The 24,639-nt window shown below is 49.0% G+C and overlaps 1 protein-coding gene across 2 annotated transcripts in view; it reads right to left on the bottom strand.

The window, feature by feature from the left end:
- Positions 1 to 24,639, bottom strand: part of PTPRT (protein tyrosine phosphatase receptor type T) — a 1,083,615-nt gene that overhangs the window by 30,241 nt on the left and 1,028,735 nt on the right. For both annotated transcript variants that reach the window (XM_024128402.2, XM_024128403.2), the window contains 6 exons: positions 22,173 to 22,249; positions 13,051 to 13,087; positions 11,609 to 11,706; positions 8,430 to 8,546; positions 4,231 to 4,385; positions 661 to 796 (listed from right to left, as the gene is read on the bottom strand). In XM_024128402.2, coding sequence (XP_023984170.1) covers positions 661 to 796; positions 4,231 to 4,385; positions 8,430 to 8,546; positions 11,609 to 11,706; positions 13,051 to 13,087; positions 22,173 to 22,249 — 620 coding nt within the window. The remainder of the gene's footprint in view (positions 1 to 660; positions 797 to 4,230; positions 4,386 to 8,429; positions 8,547 to 11,608; positions 11,707 to 13,050; positions 13,088 to 22,172; positions 22,250 to 24,639) is intronic.

Below are 24,639 nucleotides of genomic sequence, written 5' to 3'. Positions count from 1 at the left end.
CAGGAGCTACCCCATAGGGTTGTTGTAAGGAGTAGAAACAATACCTTGAATACAAAAGACCTGGAGTGATGCCTGGCACATAGTAGGTGCTCAACAATAAAGATGAACCCCTCCCATGGCCCTCGGAATCTTGGGCTCTCCAGCTGGACAGAGCAGTGCCTGGAGGTCTGCTTCTCACTTGAGGCCAGGAGTTATGAGTTCTCTCTCTTGGAATCCCCTGCGCCTAGCTCAGGAACTCAATAACTTCACTGAGTAAGCCATTCCTGCGGTGCCTAAAGCGAAGCTTGGCACACAGTAGGCATTCAATCAACGCCAATCCTTCCCTATCTCTCTCTTCTCCTTCACCCAAGGCAAGGACACCATTCAGAGAATACCTGAAAGTTGCCATTCAGTTGCTGCTTAGATGCCCTCAGAGATGGGGCACACAGCACCATTCCTCCCTGGTAGGAGTCCTTGCACTGGGGGACCTCAGGGTTGGCAGGGGCATCCTAGCTTCTACGATGATCTCACCATAGCAAGCCATGTATCCATTCCCTCCCATTTCTCCCATGCCCAGGTCTCTTTCTGTAGGATGCCTCCACCCGTGGGCCTCTGTGTTCCACCATGCTCCTCCTTGGCCAGGGCTGCAGGTGGCTGGCCAACTGACACCCCAGGACTCACCTCCGTCTGTACCAGGTTGACCCTCTGGGCCCGGAGCTCACGCACGCAGTTGAAGATGTCCACCACCCCTTCGTTCTCGGCCATGTCAAGCATGGTGTCGATGGCGATGAAGCAGCCAGTCCTCCCGGCACCAGCACTGGAAGAGAGGACGGTGGTCCATGTTAGGGACTTTGGGGTGGGAGCAGCCCTGGGGAGGCCCCTCTCATTCAGCCCTGTCCCCGAGGGCCCTGCAGAGAGGCAGTACACTGCAGAGGTCAGACAGAACGGTCTGAACCCCAGTCCTGCCAGAAGATCCTAAGCAAGTGACTAAACTTAGAACCTCAGTCCTCTCTTGTAAAATGGGAGAGTAATGCTTGCCTTTGGGGGCTATTTTATCAGGACCGGCTTATTTTTGTTGTACTCATTTAACGAACACTTATTTAGCCGTGACAAAGGTCCAGACATTGTTCTAACTGCTTCTGCAGCGTTACCTATTAATTCTCTGATGAGGTTGTTAGGAAGTTTCTCACCCTATTACACAGTGAGAAAACTGAGGCACAGAGAGCTGACCTTGCCCAAGGTCACACAGCCGTCAAGTGGTGGAGCTGGGACTCTCCCCAGGCAGTCTGGCTCCAGAGCTTGTACTCCCACGCCTCCTCTCTTAATAAGATAATGCACGCTTAGACAACGCGGACGCGTGCAGTTTCCTCATCTGATGGGTAAAGATAATCCATCTACATATGCCGGGCACACTGGAAAGGCCTAGAAACATGTCTTCCCCACCCCACGTCCCTCCCTCTCTCTCTCCCTTCCTCCTGTCTTCCTCAGTGAACGGGTTGATGAATGGAAGCAAGGAGGGAGAGACAAGAGAGATCAGAGGAGGTAATGGAGACGGCAGAAACCGGTTCCTCTGAGGTGTCCCAACGGACTCACAGACAGTGAGTCCTGAGCACCATGTCCAAAGCCTTGGGTTTGGCTCCACGTGCACCTGCTTTTCCAGGATCAAGAGGCAGCAGCATCAGTAAACCAGAGGAGCCGATAGTCCTGAGACCCGGCTCCAGAATCAAGGCCCCTGATACATACTCGATTCTGACCACTGGTGGCTTCCTTTCGGAAAATCTCAGGCCAAGTACAAAACAGCAAAAGAACTCAATGAGACCCCATGGGCCATGGCCAGACCTTCCCAGATCAGTGGGTTCCAAAATCATAGCACCGAAATGAGAGACAAATAGGGCATTTGCTTTAAATGCATATAGTTTTGGAAGTGAAGGCCAGACTGCCAGGAGGCCCATCTCCACTGCGTTTTCACATTTCATTTCCCTCCTGGAAACGAGTGTCTTTGCTTGACAATGCGAAAATAAAAGGAAACGAAAAGAGGAAGGGCGATGGACCAGGAAAGAAAGCAATACTGAATGACCATAAACCCAAGGAGGACAGGCCAGTGGACCAACCGACACCCACAATGGTCTGGAGAGTAAACCCTTGGAAATCCATCCTCCATGATCTGGAAAGTCTTTGTCCTTGGTAAAATTTCATGGTTTGAATTGAGTAAAATCTGCCTTGTACTTGCCCCGGAATGCCTCCCCCCAAATCAAAACCCCCAGAAGGGACCCCCCCGCAAGCAGGCTGGGCCTCGGGGTCTAGGAGGGAACCCAAAGAGCCACTCGTCCACGTCTTCTCCCAAGTCTCATCCTCTCGACCTGTTTTAGGAGAAAGAAGCAGCCCGACTTGATTTTGAATCTTGGATCCACCACTAGCGGACAAGCTGCCTGGTGTCTGTGAGCCTCAGTCTTCTCACACATGACACTCTTCCCTACAGCGTTCTTGGGAGGATTGAGCCGTTTATTTCAGCCTCACAGAGCAATTAAGCACATGCTATTTGGGGTCAGACCCCTGGGATCACACCCTGGCTCGACCACTGACTAGCTGTGTGACCTTGGGTGAATGACGCAATCTCTCTGGGTTTCATTACCCTCTTCCATAAAATGAGGCTGATGACAATAGCATTAATAGCACAATACACGTGAATTGCATGAAATTATGCTGAAAAAGCACAATGCGCATAAATTGCTTGGCCCCGTGCCTGGTTACCTAGCCATTTATTATAAATGTTTGCTACTTGTAGTCACCAGATATTTATTGAGCACTAGATGCTGGGCTCGGGAGTGGGGATGTGAAGATAAGTCAGACATGGTTCCTGTCCTGAAGGATTAACAGTCTGGGGAGGGGGAGAGCATCGAGAGGCAGAGAATAGTATATAATATTTTTAAGTGCTTACTGTATGTCTGGAATTCTCTTAGGTACCTAGTCTATGTTGGCCAACCCATTTAATCTGCAGGACAGCCTCAGGAGGGGGTACCACTCTGCTCAGGTGTGTCAGGCTGACTTGGTATGGAGACACAGACATAGGGGCGTCATGCAAGGAGGGCCTGATAAATGCCTGCCATTATCTCCCTTTCTTCCTTACCTCTGCTCTGGTTGCTCTTTGGGATATGGGACTTGGGGTGAACATTTTATTGTCCTCGAATTGTCATGAGGTGTAAAGCAGAGACTATATGCGGAATGCTTAGAGAGCCCATGGGGTGATCAGTATGACCTCCTAATCTTCAATGGACTCATCTGTGAAATGGGGTTTCTAATTCACACCTCGCTGTTGTGGCGAAGGTAAATGGGTGCTGTGTGAGAAAGTGGGTGGCTCTGAGACACCTACAGCTTATGGTGTCTCTCCTTGACTTGGCTCAAGACCTTGCCTGATGTGGACACTGCCAGGGCAGAGATAACTTAAGAGCATGCGGGGTCTGAAAAGATGGACCGGGCCCAAGGTCACATTAGAAAAGAGAGGCGCTGGGAGGGAGGAAGCGAGCGTGCTAGTTGGCCTTCTGGTCTGGACATCCGCCCTCCTCCAATTCCTAATGCCCTTGACACGATACTTCATCTCCGTGTAGGAGGATTCCAAGATGTGCCCATCACTCCCAATGTGACTTTCTGGGTCAGAGCTGAAAATATCCCTTCTCCATAATAAGGTAAAACCTGACACTGTCCATTTACTCTGTACAAAGGACCCCGCAGGCCAGCAATTGATTTTTAAAATAACAGAAATGAAGAGAAGCACACTTCCACGGGGGCACCCTGCCGCCATGCCAAGGAGCTGAGGGCGAGCGTCTGGAGAAAATCATGTTAAATATCCTGGCTCTGCCATTTCACACCTGTGTGACCCGAGCAAAGTATCTACCTTCTTAGCGCCTCGGTTTTCTCATCTGTAAAATGGGAATGACAATAATGGCCACCTCTCAAGGTTGGGTGAGAAGTAAAGGAAGTAATGCGGGTGAAGTGCCTGTGTAGCAGACACTGTCAGTGCCAAGCCCACGTCCTCAGGGTCTTTACTGTTTCAGGGCAACAGCAATAATAACAACTGCTACTGCTACTATTACTATTATTGTTGTTAGACTTAGGACCCTGGTGTCATCAGAAAGGGCTGAGAAGAGGGGACACAGGCAAAGAATAAAGGCCACTGGACAAGACAGTACCCCACCTCACCGAGAGAGCAGAGCTGCAAAGGCCTCCTTGTTTAGGGCGGGGCCTTTCACTTACCTGCAGTGGACCACTATGGGCCCAGCTTCTGGCGGATTGAGGAACTTGACCTGGCGGACAAAGCCGAGGAGGCCGGTGGCATAGCAGGGGACGCCGTGGTCGGGCCAGCTGGTGAAGTGGAAGAGGCGGAGCTCCCGGATCTCATGGTAGCCTTTCTGAGGAGAGAACGGCCCTCTGTTCCTCCAGCTGCTGCCCCCAGCCACCCTGCCCAGCACCCATGGGGAGCTACGAGGCCATGAGCACTGACGGTCCAGCTTCCCTGCTGTCAGGGAGGGCAAGGCCCTCAACGGGTTAATAGGTGTTACTGCGCAGAGTGATTCTGTATCTCCTAACATCTGGGAACTTCGGAAGTAAATAAAGCGAAACTGATGGCTCTACTGCAGGGCTTCTCAGAGCCTTTACTGTGCTAACACACATGCTGAGTGCTAACACACATGCTGAATTCCCAAGGGGGCTTATAACATTCACACTGTTTGCCCAGGGGACCCTCTTTTGATAAGTGTTCTATAGGACATAATAATTCAGCAGAACAGATTCAGAAAAATGTTAGGCTTAACTCCAAGTTCAAGTTGTCTCCAGGGGAATACAAGGCCTTTCATTGATTGAGGACTGGTGTCCTTCAGTTCTCCAGTCTGGTCTATGATACTCTCCATGACTTTCAAAATTAAAAAGGCAGACTTCTTTATTAATTAGCTTCTTATTTAGAATGATAAAATATGAAACAAACAAAAGCAGAGCTTCTCTGACTGATGGGGGTGGTAGGGCCTGGAGGTCCCATCGTTCCCCTTCCCCTCCCCGCACCCTTCACATAGACGTGCTCCAGGCCAAATGGCAGTTCTTGACTAGTCTATGGTCAGGTTATGCCTCTGAGCCTTTGCTTATGCACTGCCCCTACCTACCTTTCTCTACCTAGCAATCTCCTGCAGATATTAGAGGCGCTGAATAGGAAGAGTGTTTGATGGTTCATTTTTTCAGTTAAAAGATATTCACCGAGGGTTACCTGTGCCTAGCCTTGTGTTAGGCACTAGGAAGGTGGAAATAAAAGCCAAGTCCCTGTCCCTGGAACAGCTCATGGTCTAGTGGGGGAGGCAGGCCCCTAAGTGGACCTTTAATTCCATTAAAGTGCATAAAGGAGTGTCAGCTAATCCCATTAGGTAGAGGAGAAATCAGAGAAGGCTTCCTGAAGGAGGGGATGCCTGACCTGAGTCTTGAAACATATTAACATATTAAACATATTAATAATGAAAATAATAGCTAATGTTTATTAAGCATCGACTATGTGTCTGTCACTCTTCTGACTTCTTCAATGTATTAATTCATTTAATTCCATATCAATCCTCATATTATCATCTCCATTTTAGGGATGAGGAAAGTGAGGCTGAGCAAGGCTAAGGAACATGCCCAAGGTCACACAACTAGTAAGTTGTAAAGTTACAGTCTAAAGCCTAGCTGTCTGGCTCCACAGTGTGTCCTCCTAATAGTATGATACACCGAGGCTAAGTATTACCCAGTGGAAGGATGGAGGGATTCCTAGGCAGAGAGGCAGTTGGGGCAAAGGCCTGGGGACAGGACTTAGCATGGTACGTGAAAAGAATCACAAACAGCCTGGGGCAATTCCAGAGAAGAGTGGAAGACAGGCAATGACGGACAGAGGGCCGGGGGCCGGGGTTGGGGGGTGGGGGGTGGGAGGCTGGGCGGGTACTGGATGCTGCAAGGCTTTGTATCCCACTTTAAGGCCTTTGGGTTTTATCCCAGAGTCATCGGGGAGCTATAGGGAGGCTGCCCAGATGGTTGCACAGAAGAGGAAATGCATCACCACATGGGCATTTTGGGAGGATCACACTAGCTGCTACATGGAGGAAGGATTTGGGGGGGGAGTGTTGGTGGGCTGTGTAGAGGGCACCAGGTCCCCTTTCCTGGGCCAGTGCACCCATCCCCAGCTACCCTGACCTTGGCCGTGGACAGCTAACAATTACCCCTTCTTCAGAGAGGTGCTCTCAGCTGAACAGGAACCACCTCCTTTGGGAGCGGAGGATGGGCAGCTGGCATTCAGTGACCAACCGACTTTGTCAGTTTGCCCAGGGCTGAGGGGTTTCCCAGCACATGGGATTTTCAGTGCTAAAGCCAGGGTGGTCCTGGGCAAACCAGGATAATGGGTTACTCTCATGGATGTGCCAAAGAACCCTTTGCCTCAAGATGGGTCCAACTCTGTGGTGTAACTCATGCCCCACATCTCCCTGTGGGACCAGGCCACATCCTTGCTCAGCTCCTTCCCCGCCCTGTCCTGCCTCCCTCACCCCCCTTCTCCCCTGGGTTCTTCCTCAACACATCATCAAGGGCACCCAAATCCCTGCCTCAGGCTCTGCTTCCTAGAAACCTAAACTAAGACTGGGGGCAAGACCAGAGGCAGAAGCCCTGTCAGGAGGCAGCTGCAGGGTCTGGGCAGGAGTGAACAAAGGCTGGGGTTAAAGCGCTGACAGAAGAACTGAAGTAGAAGATAAAACACCTTCGAGAATACCCAGAGTTTTTCACCCCACCCTCCAAATCAACTCAGCCCCTGGAAGCTCTCATTCAAGCCCACACCACCTGCACTGCAACTGTTTATCAAGGGTCCTCTCTTCCTGGTGGGACTGTGTTCTCTTCAAGGGACAGACAACACTTCCTGTTTATTATTTCTGGGTCCCCAGGAACTGATTCTGAGCTGATAACCCAGGCAGTGTTTGCTGAGCACCTGCCTGTGTACTGTGGAGAGGCTGGCTAAGTTGAGTTAATCCTCCGAGGCCCGTGGAGACCTTGAAGGGTGTCTTCCTATGGGTAATAGCTTCCCTGGTGATTGAAAGAAGAACAAAAAGACAGCCTAAGAAACGACTAAGACTCCTCAACACACTGGGTGGGCTGCAGTTCCCCAAGGCCTCCCCTTGGCTCAGAGTCTGGGTCCCCAGTCACCCAGCTCATGCCCAGCACCAACCGCAAGTGCGCTAGCTGAGACTGGTGTCTGTGGTGCTATGTTCCAGGCCTCAACTGCAGGAGTGCTGGCTGCTAGTGACTCACACATGTCCCCTTTTCTGGAGAAGTGCCCTCAGCCGACAGGAGCTGGCCCACCCTGGAGGTTACCCCGCAGTGGCTGGTCCACGGTCAGTCGGTGGACTGATTAAAGCAAGGGGGCACCTCTGTGGTGTGTTTACGCTCCAGAGGCCCCCATGGGTCAGGCCTAGGCTAGACTTTGCCAGAGACTCTGAACTTGCCCTGCCCCTTGCTCTTTCCTCTCCAGCTTCCCTTGCTGTCTTACAAGTTTCTCTGGGAGCGCTCTCTTGATACACCACGTACAAGGGAATCCTTGTCTCAGGCTCTGCTTCTAAGGAACCCAGCCTAAGATCACAGCAATGTACCTTGTAGCTGAGGGGCATCCTTCCCTCCTGGCTCTTCATCTGAGTCTGCAGATATAGGCCTTTAGGAGCCCAGGGGTTGGAGGGGGCAGCGTTGGGAGCAAACAGTGTGTCCTGTCAGCACCATGCATGCAGGAATGGCACCATGCATGTGCCTGCTTTGGCACTCACAAGGACTTGCCAATCCCCAAGGGCACAGTTCTCAGAGCACTGAAGTCCCTGGTGTTTTTGCATCCTCAGGCCTGTGGCCACTTGGTTCATTAATGATGTTACTTTGAGAAAATGGCAGCTATGGTTTTGACAACTAAAATGTCTCCGGACACTGGTAAATGTCCCTGTGGTACAGTCACCCCCAGTTGAGAACCACGGGCCTAGAACATGTCAAGATCTTCTTTCCCCTCCAGACTCTGCATGGTTCTTTCCCTCTTCCTGGGATAATATTCCTCCTGCTCTTCCCTTGGCTGGCTCTTTCTCATCCTTCACTGTCTGCTTAAATGCCTCCTCCTCCTGGAGGTCCTCTCAGATCACCCCATCCTCCTGTGGATTTCTGTCTCCCCTGCTTGGCATGTTTCCTCTGTGGCTTTTATTGCCCTATATCATTATTCTGTTTGTCTGGCAAATTCTATTTGTCCCTCCTGCTAGAGGCGGGGGTCCTTTGGAGCAGGGTCCACGTCTAAGCTGATTGCCGATCTCTCATTGGTGCCCAGTGCAGGGTGGGTACAGAGCAGCCCCTTGGTCGCTGCCATGTCCTGGATGAACAAACAAGCCGGCTTGCCTGGAGGGCAGGCTGCACACAGCCGCAGGGAAGCTTACCTTCTGGACCGTGAAGGTGCGGATGATATACTCTGCCAGGGGCTCTGTTTCGATCAGGGTGACTTTGATGTCTCCATAGACCTCCATGTCATCCGGCCAGTATCGCACACACTTCACCTGCGGGAAAGGACAGGGACAAGTATGAGTGAGTGGGCGGCTGAGCGTGTGCGGCCATCTCATCTGGCTTCCCGTCCGAATAAACTCAAGGGTGACCTTGGTGGACTTTCAGTCAAGGCGTTCTCAGCTGGCCGGGGAGGGCAAAATACACAGGGACCAGCTCACTCCTAGAGGAACTGGAGCCGCGGGGGATAATGGTGGTACCTTCTTTGGCAGAGCTCCTGGTACTTTTCAAATCCATTGCCACACTAAGAGATCAACTAGATCTGGGTGAGATAGGCAGGTGGCGATCTCCCCACCGTACAGATGAACATCATACTCAAGTCGGGAGGTTTGGTGACTTGTCCAAGGTCACGTGGCCAGTTTTCTACCTTTGGCTGAGTCCTCTTTTTCTGCGATAGGCTGGGGCAGCTGAGTAGTATCAGCAGAGCAGAGATGAGAATAAAAGGCGGGAATAGTGAGGAGGTGGAAGCAGACATGGCTGGGAGAGGGTCGTTAATATTACGAGGGGGCTGGAAGGAGAAAGGCTCGTTGTGGGGAAAAGGAAGGAAGGTGCTGGGCTCAAAAGGAAGACGTTTGCAACTGCTCTCTGCCCCAGGGGTGGGTGCGGAGGCCATGAACAAGCCACTCCCACACCTGGTTCTGAGTCACATGCCGCAGGAGGAAAAAGAGATCATCGTTTTCTCGGTAAAAGAACAAAAGTATTACCATTCCGGGGGACGCCGAGCGGCTTAGAGTGGCATTTCCCACAGTGTGTCCCGCTGGGTGCTGATAGGTGTTAGGTAAAAAACAAGAAACAAAAACAAACAAAAAAAGGTTTTGTGGTCAAATGAGTTTGGGAAATGCTGGATTAAACAAAGTTAAATAGGCCACTTTGCTACAGGACTGCTCAGCTCGTTCACGTGCTAACGCTAATGTGCTTTTCGACTCTCCGAGAGGGGCAAAGAGTACACAGCATTTCCCAAACGTATTTAACCATGGAACCCCCTGTTCGCTAAGCATCATGCAGACTGGCATCCCATGGAACCCACTTAGGGAAATGCTGATTTAGCGCAACAGGGTTTGGAGGCAAACGGATGCATTGCTTCGTTCTAACACTCTGTAGCTGAGTAGCTTCCAGAAAGTACTGAAACCTCTCTGAGCCTCAGCTTCCTATGAATAATGATAGCTAACACTTACTAACTGCTTACAGTGTCTAGCTCTCCTTACTAAGTGTTCTACAAATACTTTACACGGATTACTTTAATTATTACTTATCACCACACCCTGATGAAGTAGATATTATTATTAGCCCCATTTTACAGATGAGGAATCTGAAGCACAGGGAGGCTAAGAAAATTGCCCAAGGTCAACTGTCAGTAAGGGATGGAGCCAGGATGCAAAGCCAGGCCACCTGAATAATTACCAGGAACATCGCCTTGTACAATTGCTGTGAGATAAAGTGAAGTCATGCATAATGCACAACGGTGTCTGGCACAGAGCTTTGCTCCTAGCAGGAGTTTCAGGAAGAAATTGCTCTCCTGTCCCCTCTCCCAATTCGAATTAGATTCACAATCAAGGGAATCTGTCTCCAGTGGGGGGACATGTTGTAGAACAGGCTGGAATGTGCCTCTGAATTCTTAAATCCTGGGCTGGACATTTTGTCCACAGTAGCTGCTCCCCGGGCCTGCGTCCCTGGGGCGCAGTCTTGAGTAGGAGACCATGACCACTAGAACAAGAGTCCGGAGTCAGAGATCGTGGCCGGGTGACTTCGGGGTATTCACTCCACTCCTCTGGGTCTGTTTCCTCATCTGTAAAACTGGGCAATGGGCTAAGTAAGAGCGGGCTCGAGGACAAAGTCTCTTCTGGCCCTAAATTCGTATTAGGCCACGAGATGTCCAAAGCCCTTTGCTGAATCACGACTGACAGCCCAGAGTCTCCCCCTTCCCATTATCTTGGAGGCCAGGACTCTTTATTTTAATGGATTATCTGGTTCTTGCCGGAAGAAAAACTTACCTGCCCTGTCTTTAGTTAGCTCGTGTGATAAGTAGAGAGGCCCTCTTGATTCTAGTGTCTGTGCACCCTGCCTTTAAACCCAGCACCCACCCACCCACATGCCACAGTTTACCAAGTAGGTGAAAGCAAAATCTGGGAAGAGCAGTCCCATTTCTAAGCCCTAGGAGTAGCTAAGGAGCACAAAGGAGAGAGTCGAGACAGAACAGAGTGAGAGACCAAGGTCTAAACCCTGAAGAATGTCAAGGTTTTGAGGAAACTTGGGGGTCAGATGCTCTTGAGAGGTTGAGTACAATGAGAAGAGAGAAATGGCTATTGGATTTGTCAACATGAAGGATGCTGGGGATACTGGCGAATCACTGTGGGTAGGATGCGGGGAGCAGCTACATTGCAGTGGGTGGAAGAGAACGGGAGTGAAGAAGCAGAGCCTGTGTGTGAGATTTCAGAGTCTGGCAGAAAAGCAGGGACAGGAGAAGCAGTTTTGTTGGCCTGCTTTATATTTTTAAGGGGGAAGGTACTCAGGATGTCTGTATGCTGAGGGAAATAATCTAGCAATGGGAAAGAGAATTACTTTCCAAGTGAATGAGAAATTCTTGAGCGGAATCTGTGATTCAAGGCACTAGGAATCGCCTTTGCAAGGGCAAGAGTCACTTCTCCTATCACATTAGGCTGCGCCATAAGAAAACAGCTGATATTCTACCATCTGGGGTCAACAGAAACAGCCATGTCTTATGGTTCAGCCTGATAATAGAGGAGAAGAATGAGAAGATGGTTGTAGACACAAGTAGAATGTAGCTTTGCGGTGTGAAGATGAGCATTCATGTCTGATGGCTGTAATTTCCTCAAAGTCTATGAGATGATGTCATCAGCGGAGAGTGAGGGTGGAGAAAGGGGTGAGAGGGTTTTGAAGGGAAAAGATGTTCCTCGACTATGAACAGGAGGGAGGATTTCTCCCTTGTAGGGTGCCGTGAGGGTGAAGTGTGGAGCGGGAGGCACTTGGCACAGAGAGATGCTGGGGAGTGGAACGCCAGCCAGCAAACTCCATCCAGGTAGCCACAGGAGGGGCTTACCCTGCCCACTTCCACAAGGTTTGTGACCATGACGATGCTGGCCGAGTTCTCCTGCCAGATCATTCTCCAGAAGTCCTTTACGGTCTCCTGCATGGGACCTGCCAACAGAGAAGGTGTCAGGGTCAGACTGCAATTGCAAGGAAGCAGACAAGAGGCTTGTCCCTCCTGGCTGGTCAGTCAAGGCTCCGGATGGGTGAGCAAGAGTGAGGTCAGCGATTCCTATTGGGACACAAGTAGCGGAGACGGAGGACTGCAGCGTGTGAGGTCAGAGTGTGCATGAGAACAGCCACACCCCAGCTAGCAGGGTCTGCAGCGTCCCCTGGAAATGCCCGCAGCTTCTCCTCTTTGTCATCCTGCTGTTCAGACCCTTTCCACCAGCCCCACTTTCCCGCCAACCCATCACCTTATATTAGGGGTTAATGACATAACTTAAGGGAGTTTTCAAAAATTGGGCTCCAGAACTCCAGTGAGAGACGGGAAGGAAACTGGGGTGGGGGTGGGGTGGGGTGGGAGGGCAGAGGAGCCAGGCGTCAGAGGCTGACAGCACAAACAGAAGATGCCCGATTCTGAGCTTGACAAATGCATTTGTCTGGAGCCTGGACAGAAAGGAGGGGAAAAAAATAGACAAGAAATGGGAGACAGAATCTGAGAGTCCAAAGCAATTTCCTTGGAAATTTCTCTTTCAATGTCCTGGGCCTTCATCATTTTTAAAATTATAAGAGTAATAAGTGTATCTGATACAAAAGTTTGAATGCCATTTTTCTGTATAAACATATATATTGTATTTGCTATAAGTGGTATATCTATTATATGTATTTTCCCATGCCCTTAAAAACTCTTACCTGCCATGACATTTTTCATAGCTGCATAATTTTCCATAATATGGAAGTGTCACACTTTAACCAATCTACCAATTGATGGGCATTTAAGATTTCTCACTTTTTTTCCTATTAGATAACACTGTGAAGCGTATCTTATTACATGTGTCACTGTCCACATATACATAATCATCCACAGGATTTCCTCCCAGCACAGTTTGAGAGGTACAGTCATTTTTAAGTCTTCTGATAACATCCTGGTAAGTTGCTTTCTAGGGGCGTCGGCTGCCTCTCTCTCCCGTGCACACACCCATCGAGGAGACAAGGCACCAAGAGCTCCAGTTCCGGATGGTGGATATTGATGGCACATGCCTGAGGCTGATGCTTTTGGTCCAGGGCCCATCTCTCTTGACCATTTCCTAGTGACACCTCCTTCCTCTCTCCCTTACGTCCCTCCCCCCATAGCTGAACTTGTCACCTCCTTCCTTCCCAAACAAATGAACACTCTCGAGACCTCGGGAGGCTCTCCAGCCCTGCTCCTATGTGACTTCTTGGCTGGTACAAGCTCATTCCTCTCCTCCAGTGTAAGGCAAGGGCCCTTTAGAGGAAAAGGAGGGCACTTACCTTGAGTAGCAATGTAGTGTCGAGGTCTATGGTACCCCTGGATGACAAAAGAAAGGTACAGTGAAGCTTACAAACAGCATAATACTAATAATTATCCTTTCCAAGGCTCGGTCTCTTCATAAGCAAAATGAAACTAGCATTAGACATTTCCCAGAGAAGTGGCAAAGATTAAATAAGATAATGCATGTAAAATGCTTAGTCCATCACTAAAGTTTAGCTATTATTATAGTTCCTTGTGAGGGGCCTGTACAGGCTTGCCTTGGAGCCATGGACTGGCAGTAAAAATCAGATGGCCATCGGTTATGGCTATGCACCCAGAAAAAGGTGGAGAAGAAATTTTCAGGTTTCTGTGGGCTATCAACCACCACCAAGTCTTTCCTGAGCCGTGATTACATGCAGAGCACTGTGCAAGGCCCCGCAGGGCACCTGAAAGAAGAAAACAATCACCTTGCTGCCTCCTTGCATCAGTAACAATTAGAAAAAGATGCCACACTGCCTCTCTGTGCTACATGGCTCGGCTTGGAACTGAAGTTCCTTTCATTGGGTGGGGGGACCCCAGGTAGGTGTGCCCTAGAGACTGATAAAGCCACTTTCAGATTCAGAGATCAGTTTCTGATTTCCCTGTACATTTCAGAGTCTTTTCAGTAGGCCCTGCTGGGCTCTGATGTGTGGTTACTCTGGCGCCCCATAATCCTCATCATTGGGGGAACGGTTGGTGACAACCCTCTCTTTTGTCTGGGCATGTCCTATATGGAGGGTCCCCTTTCTTGTTACAGAGAGGAAGTATATCATATTGGGTAGAAGTTCAAGTTTTGGAGACAGATCTGCACTTAGTACATAACATTGAACGCAATTAGTATTTATTGAATGAGTAAACACATGAATGAAAGGATAAATTAAAAAAATATATAGATGCCAGTTATGGAGCCTGTTGGTGGAGAGGGTGTTGGAAAGTCCTGAAACTCCACTTCCTTTTATAGTTAACAATCTCAGGAGAAAACAAACCCGAAAGTCTGAGGAACACCTATTTTTGTCTTAAACGTTGCGCATGAGTCTTTGTGTTCTGCTGAGGAGGATAAGCTGCCTCAAGATCCTCTTCTTTAGGAAATCAACCAGAAAAGTCATCTGCATGGTTCATGGAGAAACAGACATGATGGTGTCTCAGAAGTTCTGGATCCACTTTCTGATTCAAAGATTCATTTCTAAGTCCCCCGTACATCTCTCCACCTCAGACTTCCACTTGCTCCATAAATATTTAGTAGCTACTTCGTAATAATTACCTGGCACACTCTAGTAACACCTGCGTTGACCGTTCGTTAATAACAACCCAAGGCCAGTGTCATGGCTACAACTGTTGGATTAACCACCAGGAATCAACAGCCCCACCTAAACTCTTTGTTTGAGTGGTCCTGTCTTCTTAGTGAGGTGGTCAGCTTCTTGAGGACAAACACTGCCTCCTAAGTTTTAAAAAGTTTTCTGTGGAGCCTAGCATCATGTGAATCTCAGAGCGAATGCCCCATAAACAAGCTGTTGAGAGACCAACCAGAAAGGCAGCATATAGTTATTAGAGAAATGCAAATCAAAACCACAATGGGGTACCACCTCACACTGGTCAGAATGGCCATCATTCAAAAGTCTCCCAATAACATGCTGGCGAGGGTGTGGAGAAAAGGGAACCCTCCTACACCGTTAGTGGGAATGTAAATTGGTGCAGCCACTGTGGGAAAACAGTATGGAGGTTCCTCAAAAAAACTAGAGTTGCCCTATGATCCAGCAATCCCACTCTTGGGCATATATCTGGACAAAATTATAATTCAAAGAGATACATGCACCCCTATGTTCATAGCAGCACTATTCACTATAGCCAAGACATGGAAACAACCTAAATGTCCACTGACAGATGAATGGATAAAGAAGATGTGGTACGTATATACAGTGGAATACTACTCGGCCATAAAAAGAATGAAATAATGCCATTTGCAGCGACATGGACCTAGAGAGTGTCATACTGAGTGAAGTAAGTCAGAAAGAGAAAGACAAATACCATATGATATCACTTACATGTGGAATCTAAAATATGACACAAATGAACTTATTTATGAAACAGAAACAGACTCACAGACATAGAGGACAGACCTGTGGTTGCCAAGGGGGAGAGGGGGTGGGGAGGGATGGATTGGGAGTTTGGGATTACCAGATGCAAACTAGTATATAATAGAAACAACAAGGTCCTAGTGTATAGCACAGGGAACTATATTCAATATCCTGTGATAAACTATAATGGAAAAGAATATGACAAAAAATGTATATATATGTGTATAACTGAATCATTAGTTCTGTGCTGATAGCTGAGTCATTAGTGCTGTTCAGCAGAAATTAACACAACATTGTAAACCAACTACATTTCAGCAAAATAAATAAGAAAAAAAAAAAGAAAGGCAGCATAGCATGGTGGTTTTATGCACGGACTCTGAATTTAAACTGCCTGGGTGTGAATCCTGGCTCTGTCCCTTTTAGGCCGTGTGGTCTGGGGCAGGTTACTTAACCTCCTTGTGCCTCAATTAATTTTTGCTGTTTAAATGGGGAGAACAGCATTTATATTACAGCCTTGCTGTTAGGGTTGTGAGTTAATATTTGACAGTTACTATGTATCTAGGATTTAACATATATGTCCTTGCTATTATTATTATTTTTTTGTGTATCTGGAAAGCATTCATTGAGTGCCTACCATGATTAAAAGTCTGTTTTGGCCATCAGGGAGATCCTGAGATGGGAGGCCCTTCCCTCCCCTTTGCTTTCCTGCTCTGCCTATAAATGTAGTAACTGAGCCCTTCTCTGAACCGTGAGAGGTAGGAAGGAAGATGAGAGGCACAGAGAGCTCTCTGTTCCTTTGAGTTAAGATGGACAGTGCTTCCCAGGCTCACAGGAAGAATTAGACTATGGGAGTCTTCTTGAGTAGGCTTGGGAAGAGAAAATAGTACCCTACAGTGTGGAAAGATGCGGTTTCTCAAGTCCATCCTCCTCTGTCCTCCCCACATCGTTCCTTCTTACAGCCCTCATCCTCCCTGATCTGGGCCAAGACAACAGCCTCATGCTGGCCTCCCTGCCTCCAGTCCAGTCCCAGAGCCCATCTGCTCCCTGCCAGAGTGAACTCCCCAGTGTACATCTGATTATGTCGTTTCCCCACTTAAAAGCCTGCAGTGGCTCGCCGTTGCCTGTACAATAATGTCCAAATGCCTTAGCTTGGGACTAATCCCCTGTCTCCATCCTCATCTCCAGCTGTCCCTCTCCGGGCCCTTCCATGTACTCTATGCCCCAGCTTCCCACACTGCACTTCAAATGAGCCCTCCTTCCTCCTAAGCCCTGCAGGGCCTGGTAGATGCCCAATTAACACCCTTACAATGTATGTTGCAACAAGTTTTTTTTTTTTTTTTTTTTTTTTTAATACTTTCTCCTTCTGGGCCATGGGACAGGCAACCCAGAGCTGGGTATAGTTTTCAGCAGAGACTGGTCGGTGGCATACATGCATGAATATGTCTCTGAGGTGAGGTTGGGGCATTCCCTTAAGGCCTTAATTGGCAGACAAAAGGTAAAAGACAAAATGCATGGGATTTGGAAGATTCTGACACACTTCAACGTCAGTGGGATGAAATTCTGAGCAAGAAATTCACATTTCAACTGTGGGAGTTAGATGACTTGGTTTCACTATTTTGTTCATTCGTTTGCTCACTCAGTCCTTCAATATTCAATTGACAGGTATTAACTGAGCATCTACTACTCTGTACAAGGCACTGGAAGTACAAAAGTGGACCTGATGGATGTGGGCTCAGATTCTGAGCAGCTTGTAGACATCAACAAACTGGGATAAGGGCCACCAAGAGGAAGATGTGCAAGGAGGCCAGAGAAGTGTTCTCTGAGGTCACTGCAGTTGAGCTGGCCCCTTAAGCCTAGTTTGGGCATCTGAACATCCCTGTTATTCCCATTTCAGCCCTTCAGCAATATTCTCAGTTTTCCTACCACCCTCCCCATGGCTCGCTGGCTGGCTTGCTCTTCTTCAGAAGCAGCCATCATGTTTCCACCTATGGGCCTTAGCGCTGGCCCCTACCCAAGCCTGCTGTGCCTGTCCCCACATAACCGAGTGGTTTGCTCTCCCCTTCCATCCAGGCTTCTGCTGGGACGGCAGTCACCTCCACAGACAGCCCTTACCTGCCCACCCTGACATCCTTGGTTCTTTTTGCTTTCTCTGGTTTACTTTTCTTCAGGGCACGTACCACCAAAGTCTTTGTTTATTTACATGCTTATCGTCTGTTTTCCCAGTCGAATGAGAGCTCCAGCAGGGCAGGGCTGTAATGGGCTTGCTCATGGCTGTGTCCCCAGCATGGAGAAGTCTGCCTCGGCAGTCAGCCCTGATAAATGCATATGGAATGAACGCACGCATGCTGCGTTCCTGTTCACACGGGGCATCCGAGTCAAGAGACCCTCTCTGGCCTCCAGGAACCCACGCAGTCCCCAAGAGAAAGCATTCTAACCACCTGACTCTTCAGCAATGGAGATGAAAGGAAACGTACTGCTCAGTTGGGGCTGCTCTGGAGATTTCCCAAGAGCTGGTACAGAAAACTTCCTAACCTTAAAAGAACTTTGAGCTCACTTAAGTCCCACCTACACAGCACACACATGGACTGCAAACCGGCACTGGGCCTGCCTCCCTCTGCTTGTGAGCAATGGGAAAGAGGTTTGCATCCAACATGCATTTATCTCACTCCGCGCTCATGCATCTGCTACTTACTGGGGACCCAGAGACGATATTTATTTCCAGACTGGTAATTTGTAACAGATTCAAGTGGCCAATACATTCTAGGGTGTGCAAACAAACGTGCCGGAGGAATGGTTCAGACAGGAGGAGAACCACGGCCCCTGGAGGCCTAGACAGGGCTGGCCCCATCTAGCTCATTATCCAAATGGAGTTGTTTTAATGAATCGTCAAGATCCAATTGTGGATAAAGGGTTCTAGCATGGGCAGTTAGCCCTCTGGAGTGCAGGCAGGATTTTGGCTGGGTGGAAACCAGGGCCAAGGGGTGAGCCCTAGACAGCTACCTAGGGTGTGTCTGCCAGGAATCCCCACAGAGACCCTGGGAATTTTGACTTTGCTGGAGTGTTCAGGGGGTCACAAACGATGTGCTCCCCCTCCCCTCCACCCGGTACTGCTCACACTGTGCTAAACGGAGCTCACGCTTGGCGTCTTCTCTGTCCCTCCACTGACTCTCTATTCCCTTCCCTGCTCTGCTCGTGCCCTGGGAGGTTGACCTGTATGGACGACACCACGGGCTTCCACGCCCTCCAGCCGCTAGTTGGGTTTGATCAATGAGGAGCAGAAGCTCAGAGGCCACTGGGAGGTTGGGGTGTTATGTTCTTTTGGGTCTCTCCCTATCAGGTCACCATGGCTTGGCCTTGACTTTCCATCAAAGGCTACAGCTCCAATCAGGCAGCCCCCTCCTTACAGCTACTCGCCCTGCTCTCTGGAGCTTGAGAGCTTCCCGCTGGTTCTAGTCTGGGGATGCTGAACTCCTGCCACTTTGCCTCCCCCTTTAGTTTCCTTTAATCCTGTTCCTACTCTTATTAAATTCCCTTTGAGTGTCCCTCTGTCTCCCAATGGGACCCTGACATACAGACACGTCACATCAGTTGCCACATTCTTGCCGGCTGGCATGATCCCATTTTACAGACATCAGAATGGGTAAATAATTTACCTACGATCATAAAGCTAGTGAGCAGAAAGGCCTGGATTCAGTGTGGCCTCTATGAGGACTGAATTCATGTCATGACTTTGGTCTCGTGAGCCCCTGACTCTAACCACAGCACAGAGCCCAGGATCACTTATTAAGACAGCATCTAGCAGGGACTTTGGCCTGTCTGCACAATCTACTTCCTAGAGAGAGGGAGAAAGTGGGCAGAGAACTGGATTCTAGCTGTGTGACCTTGAGCAAGCCTCTTAACCTCCACCCCTGGCCTCTTATCCTTAAAGGCTCTCAGAATGTATGGTGATGATAAGAAACTGGTAGAAATGGGTGCTGTTATTGGTACTGGTGTTGCAGAGATTCCCTTGCATTTATTTAAAGCACTTTCCTTTGTTGCCTATAAAATACCAAAGTGCATCTTGGCTCTGACCGCAGTCACATCCTCACTAACTCTGGATTGTCTATCCAAGGCAAATGCCTTTTGCCGGAGGTTAGCACTCAGGCAATGAATGCCAGACATGGCAACTTGGGCCAGCAGACCCCTCATGGGCATGGCTCTCAGGGCTGCCACTTCCACTCGGCCAGAGTCAAAGTCAAGGAGAAATGGAAGGAACCAACTCCGTTTGGTTCAGCACGTGCTGCCCGCGTCCCCACTGTGTGCTGCGTGCAAGGCGGTGTCTTCTGAGTGGGTGAGGAGGAGCAGGACGAAGAGCCCTGGCCTGGGAGTCATTCGGGTCTGGTTTCTCGCCTGCTTCTGCCACTGACCAGATGCCCACGCCCAAGCTTTGCAATCTCTTTAAACCTCAGCTTCCCTATCTGGAAAATGGGGGTGGCCACCTACCCTAAAGGGCTATTGGGAGGTCTAAATAAACAGATTCATTTAAAACCACCCCTCACAGGGCCCAAGAGTGACTCATTTAGAGCCCTGGGCCGTTGTCATTGCATTACCGTCGTTATTAAAGCCAGCAGGGCATGGTTGGGGAGGCACTGCCCGATGCAGACTCCTGCTGTCCCCTCCCTCACATCCTGGAGAAGTTTCGTAACCTTGAGAGCCCCAGTTCACTCATCTGGAAATGGGTAGTAATGGCATTTACTTTGTGAGTTGTGATACTAGTTAAGGCAATGTTGGTACACTAGAGGTGATCAATAATTCTTAAGCTACCATCGGTCCTTCTTGCCTGACTACCGTCGGCTGACTCTCACTCATTGGCTAAAGCAGCACTGTGTCACCTCCTCCAGGAAGGCTTCACTGACCACGCCACTCCCACCTTGAGGCTTTGATTTTCCTTTACGTTCCCATGGCCCCTGCTCTTCGAGGGTCTCTTTTCTTATCTGACTCCCTCACCAGACTTGAGTCCCTTTTAAGGTCTGTGTTTCCGGCACACGGTGGAGGATCTGCTGTGTGTGAGAAATGAATACTAGATGCCTGAGGGAAAGGCTGAAGGCATGATGGGTGAATGCTGAGTGCTTTCTCCAGGTTGGAGACAGGCTGCTCAGAACTGGCCATCTCCTTGTGAATTTTCTTGTTAGCCAGAGTCCAGGCGGAGAACCACTCCAGGTGTTTCAGACAGAGGGAATTCAGTACAGGGAGCTGGTTATATAGGTGATGGAGGAGCTGAGTTGCAAAACGGAACAGTGAGGCCACCCAGAGATCAGCAATAGCAAGAGGATGTGGTCACCCCTAGAACCAGCAGATAATGGGAGACAGAGAAGCCACCAGAGCCCAGGAGCTGGGGCCGCCTTGTCGAGGCTGGATCACTCTGGTGGTCCTGCTTGATGGAGCCACAGATGGGATGCAGCCACTGCTGGAGCTGCCATCCCAGGAAACAAGAGAGGCAGATAAATACGATGGCTTCTCCATTCCCATCACCTGCCAATCTCCCATCACATCTTCCTTAAAGGGTCAGCTCACTCTCCTCCCTGCACACACGCACACACACACAAAGACGCACACGCACACACACACAAAGACATACATGCACACACACAGAAACACACAGAAACACGCACATGCACACAAACGCACACATGCACACACAAGCATACAATGCACACACAAACATGCACATATGCACATACACACATGCGCACACATACAGACACACACACACATACCAGCAACACAAAGCAGAACAGGGAAGGACAAGGAATAGATAGATCTGAGGGCAAACAGGCAAATGCCTAACACAAGGCTCAATACACAATGGGGAATTCAAAAGCATGCCACAGTGCCTTATAGCTTGTCTATAAAAACACTTGGGAGTCAGAGGCACCAAGGTGGATCTCTGAGCCTTTCGTCAAGGTTCTTGGACTCCTAGCTGAGGTCCTCAGAAGCCTGGCTTGCATCGGTCATTCTGGGATGTCTCTCTGGTCCCAGTGACCATGCTTCCCTTTTACAAACTCTCTTACTTCCGTGAATGCCCGTCTTGGCTCCTGTTGTATTTAGTTCCTTCCTCCATATTCTCTGGAACACTGAAGCAGCCCCCTTTCCTAATTGGGGGTCTTATTCCCAGACCCTCTTCCCTCTCATCTATCTCACCCTGGGTAACAGATAAATCATCCCAAAGCTCAGCTCTGAACCGGTCACCTCCTTGATCAAAAACTTTCCACAGCTTTCTCTTGCCTATAAAATAAAGTCTGACTTCCTACGTTTGATCATAAAGCATCAGTGATCTAGCTCCAACCTTATTTTCCACTATTCCCATTATAGAGTCTCTGCTCCCCTCAAACTGAGCTGCTACATACCCTCTGCTACATCTCAGCTTGTGCTTTTCTTTGGCCAGAGGCCCATCTTCCCCCTCTTTGATTTTAAATTCTACCTGTGCTTGAAGCTTTGGTTCACATCACACTTTGCATTCCTGATAGAAGAGTGACTTTTTCCCTCCCACCTCTGAATCCCTGTAGCATTTTATCTGAACTCATGACACTCACCACTTTCTAATTTGCCCTGGAATTATTGATGTGCACAGCTTATCTTCCTGCTAAGGTTTTAGAGGGTAGAGACCATGGCATTTTTAGCTTTATGGTTCCCATAGCATCCAACATACAGTAGGTATTCTGAAATTTTTGTTGCATAAATGGCTGTACCTTCAAATAAATGAATGAATGGGTAAACGGACATACATACAAAAGAATTAATGGGTGAATGAACAAGACTGGCAATCCTGGGTTCCCACAGAGCAGGCTACTCCAGCCAGCCTGAAAGTGGATGCAGCTTTAGATGGCTAATCAGCTTGGGTTACACTAGTTACAGAGAGGAGCCAGACCCTCTGGACCTGTTCTAGGAGGGCCACTGTCTGGGGGAGCGGCTGGGGGAACAGCCACAGATCTTGAGCCTACTGCAGCCAACCCCAGAACCCAGCTTCCCAGCCCCGTGGAGAGGCTCACATCAATGTAGTTGGCGTTGATGTAGTCGGAGTGTGGGTCTCCATCCAGCACCAGCAGCCTCACTCGAGAATGGTCATCTGCAGAGAGAGAGAGAGCAGAAAACAAGGGGATGGGTGATGAGAAGGCTTCGGGTGAGCTCTGCCCTGCTTTAGAGCTACCATTTACCAATCATCATGTACCAGGCATCATGCTACTGACAAACACGCTCTCATTGAACGCCTCGCATCACCCTCAGTTACTACCCCATTTACGGATGAGGAAATTGAGGCTTAGGGAGCTTACTGTGCCTTAAAAAAGGGCCTGTATATGCTTCTTCTCTTTTTTCCCACCTGCCCTTCTGATTCTGGTTTTGTCATTACCTACCGGGGAGAGTGACCTGCTTCTTTAAATCTTAGTGATTTTTGTCATTAAAATGGGGATGGAAATGCCTTCTCCAGAGGACAACGCAGGAAAGACCATATGAAAACACTCAGGAAGCGAGAAGTGTTAGATCCAAATTAATATGCCCCATTTTCGTGCTTGCTTAAAACTGGAAAATTTACCTATTTTCCACAAGTGCACAAATGCTTGCCTTTTGCCTCTTGGAATATTGCTGCACATAGACTGTCGGCCACATATTGTTATCAATATTATCATTCAAGTGAAGCCGACTAAATCATTATATTAAAAGAGGTCATCAATAACTAAAAATTGTGTTACAGAGAATACCATTTCAAAACCAATCTAGGCACAAACAAGATTTGCAGGCTTTAGTCAATGGCACGCTTACTTCAAATAACACCAAATAAAAATGATTAAGAAAAAAACCTATTACAGCAGAAGAATCAGGCTAATCCTTTACAATTAATTAAAGTGAGCTCCGACATGCTAGAGGACATGCAAACGGAACACCTGGGTTGGGTCTGGTGGGGGGAGGGGCTCAGCTTTCTGTCCCCGTCACTATGCACGTATCACCACGTGTTGCTGCATCCACTGGCCAGGCCACCTTACTCTACGGCAGGGCTAGGGCTCCCCATAAGTGGACTGGAGACTCTGGGCACCCCCAAGGGTTTATGGGGATCAAGGAAGTCGGGTCACCAAATCCCATTAGCTTTTTCCGGAACTTTGCAGTTTACAAGGCCACCTATCACTACTAACTGGAACCCCCATGAACAGGGACATTAGGTGTTTTGCTCCTTGTTCTATCCTCTGCACGCACCTGTGACAGGTACTCAATAAGTACTTGGTGAGTATATGAATGGATTATCTCATTGGACTCTCACAGTGACCCTGGAAGAGAAGTAAGATGGATGCTGTTAACCTTTGTTACAAATGAGGAAACTGAGGCTCCCAAGGATTGGCTGGACACATGGCCAGTGGATAGTGGAGCTTGGAAGAGTGGGGTTCTCTTAACTCTGAGCTCAGACACTCCTGTTTCCCCAGAGGGGTCTAAGCAGGAGAGTAGAAAGTACTTCAAGGGTACACAGCAGAGGGAATTAATGACAGAGAAGTGGTTACCTGGGTGATGGACGAGTTGAGAGGCTAAAGGGAGGAGGGAGAAGTAACTCAGAGATAAACATCAACCAGGAGACACTGCTTCCCCAGGGTCGGTGGGACGGAGCGAGGAAGCAAGGGCACCAGAGCCCAGGGGTGGGGGCCACCTGTGGAAGCTGGAGCTGCAGTGGGCCTCTCTGGTGGGAGCTGGAGAAAAGGAGGAGACTCCCTCACTGTTCAAGAAGGTACCTCTGATTGGGACAGAGAGGGAGAGATACCCCGGCTTCTTCCTTTCTCCCACCTTCCAATCTCCCACCAGTGCACCTCATTGGCCAAACAGCAGCCAGCTGACAAGAGAGGCTGAGGAATGCAACCTGCAAGGGTCAGATCCCTATGAGGGAAAGTTGAGCAGGAGAAGGCAAGGAATGGGACCAAGGATGGACAAGCAAGCCAGGGCTGGACAGGACACCACCCCACGTCCATTCATTCATTAACTAATTCATCAATTCAAAAATAGTTAAGTGAGCATCTGCCATACGGCAGGCACTGTGCTAGATACTGAGCTACACTGGACGCCATGTTTCTTACTCATCATGGGGAAGAGTTTCCGTGGAATCAACCAGAGGGAGTGGGGGGGAGGTCTAAGTGATCCCTTTGTGTGGGTGGCAGAGTGGGGTGTGAAGTGGGGAAGGAGTTTGAAGCTAATCTTTATGGAGTTGATGGTAGATACCAGAGGCTTCTCATTCAATCATTATCTCAATCATTTATTCCTCCAAATTGCTCCATAGATTATTATACTAATGATGTAGTATTTTTATTCTTCCCATTTCACAGATGAAGAAACTGGGGCTCAGAGAGATTAAGCAAGTTTCCAACATTATACAGCCTACAAGTGGTTGGGATTCTATCTTAGGACTGTCTGACCCTGAATCCCTGCTCTGTTCACACGATGTGCTGTCCCTGGACTTCTAGTTCTCGCAGGTACTGCAGTCTG

The sequence above is a fragment of the Physeter macrocephalus genome, chromosome 14, assembly GCF_002837175.3.
Source record: "Physeter macrocephalus isolate SW-GA chromosome 14, ASM283717v5, whole genome shotgun sequence".
Lineage (NCBI taxonomy): Eukaryota > Metazoa > Chordata > Mammalia > Artiodactyla > Physeteridae > Physeter > Physeter macrocephalus.
Note: the sequence above shows the minus strand (reverse complement) of the source record. Positions and strands in the feature narration are given on the sequence as shown.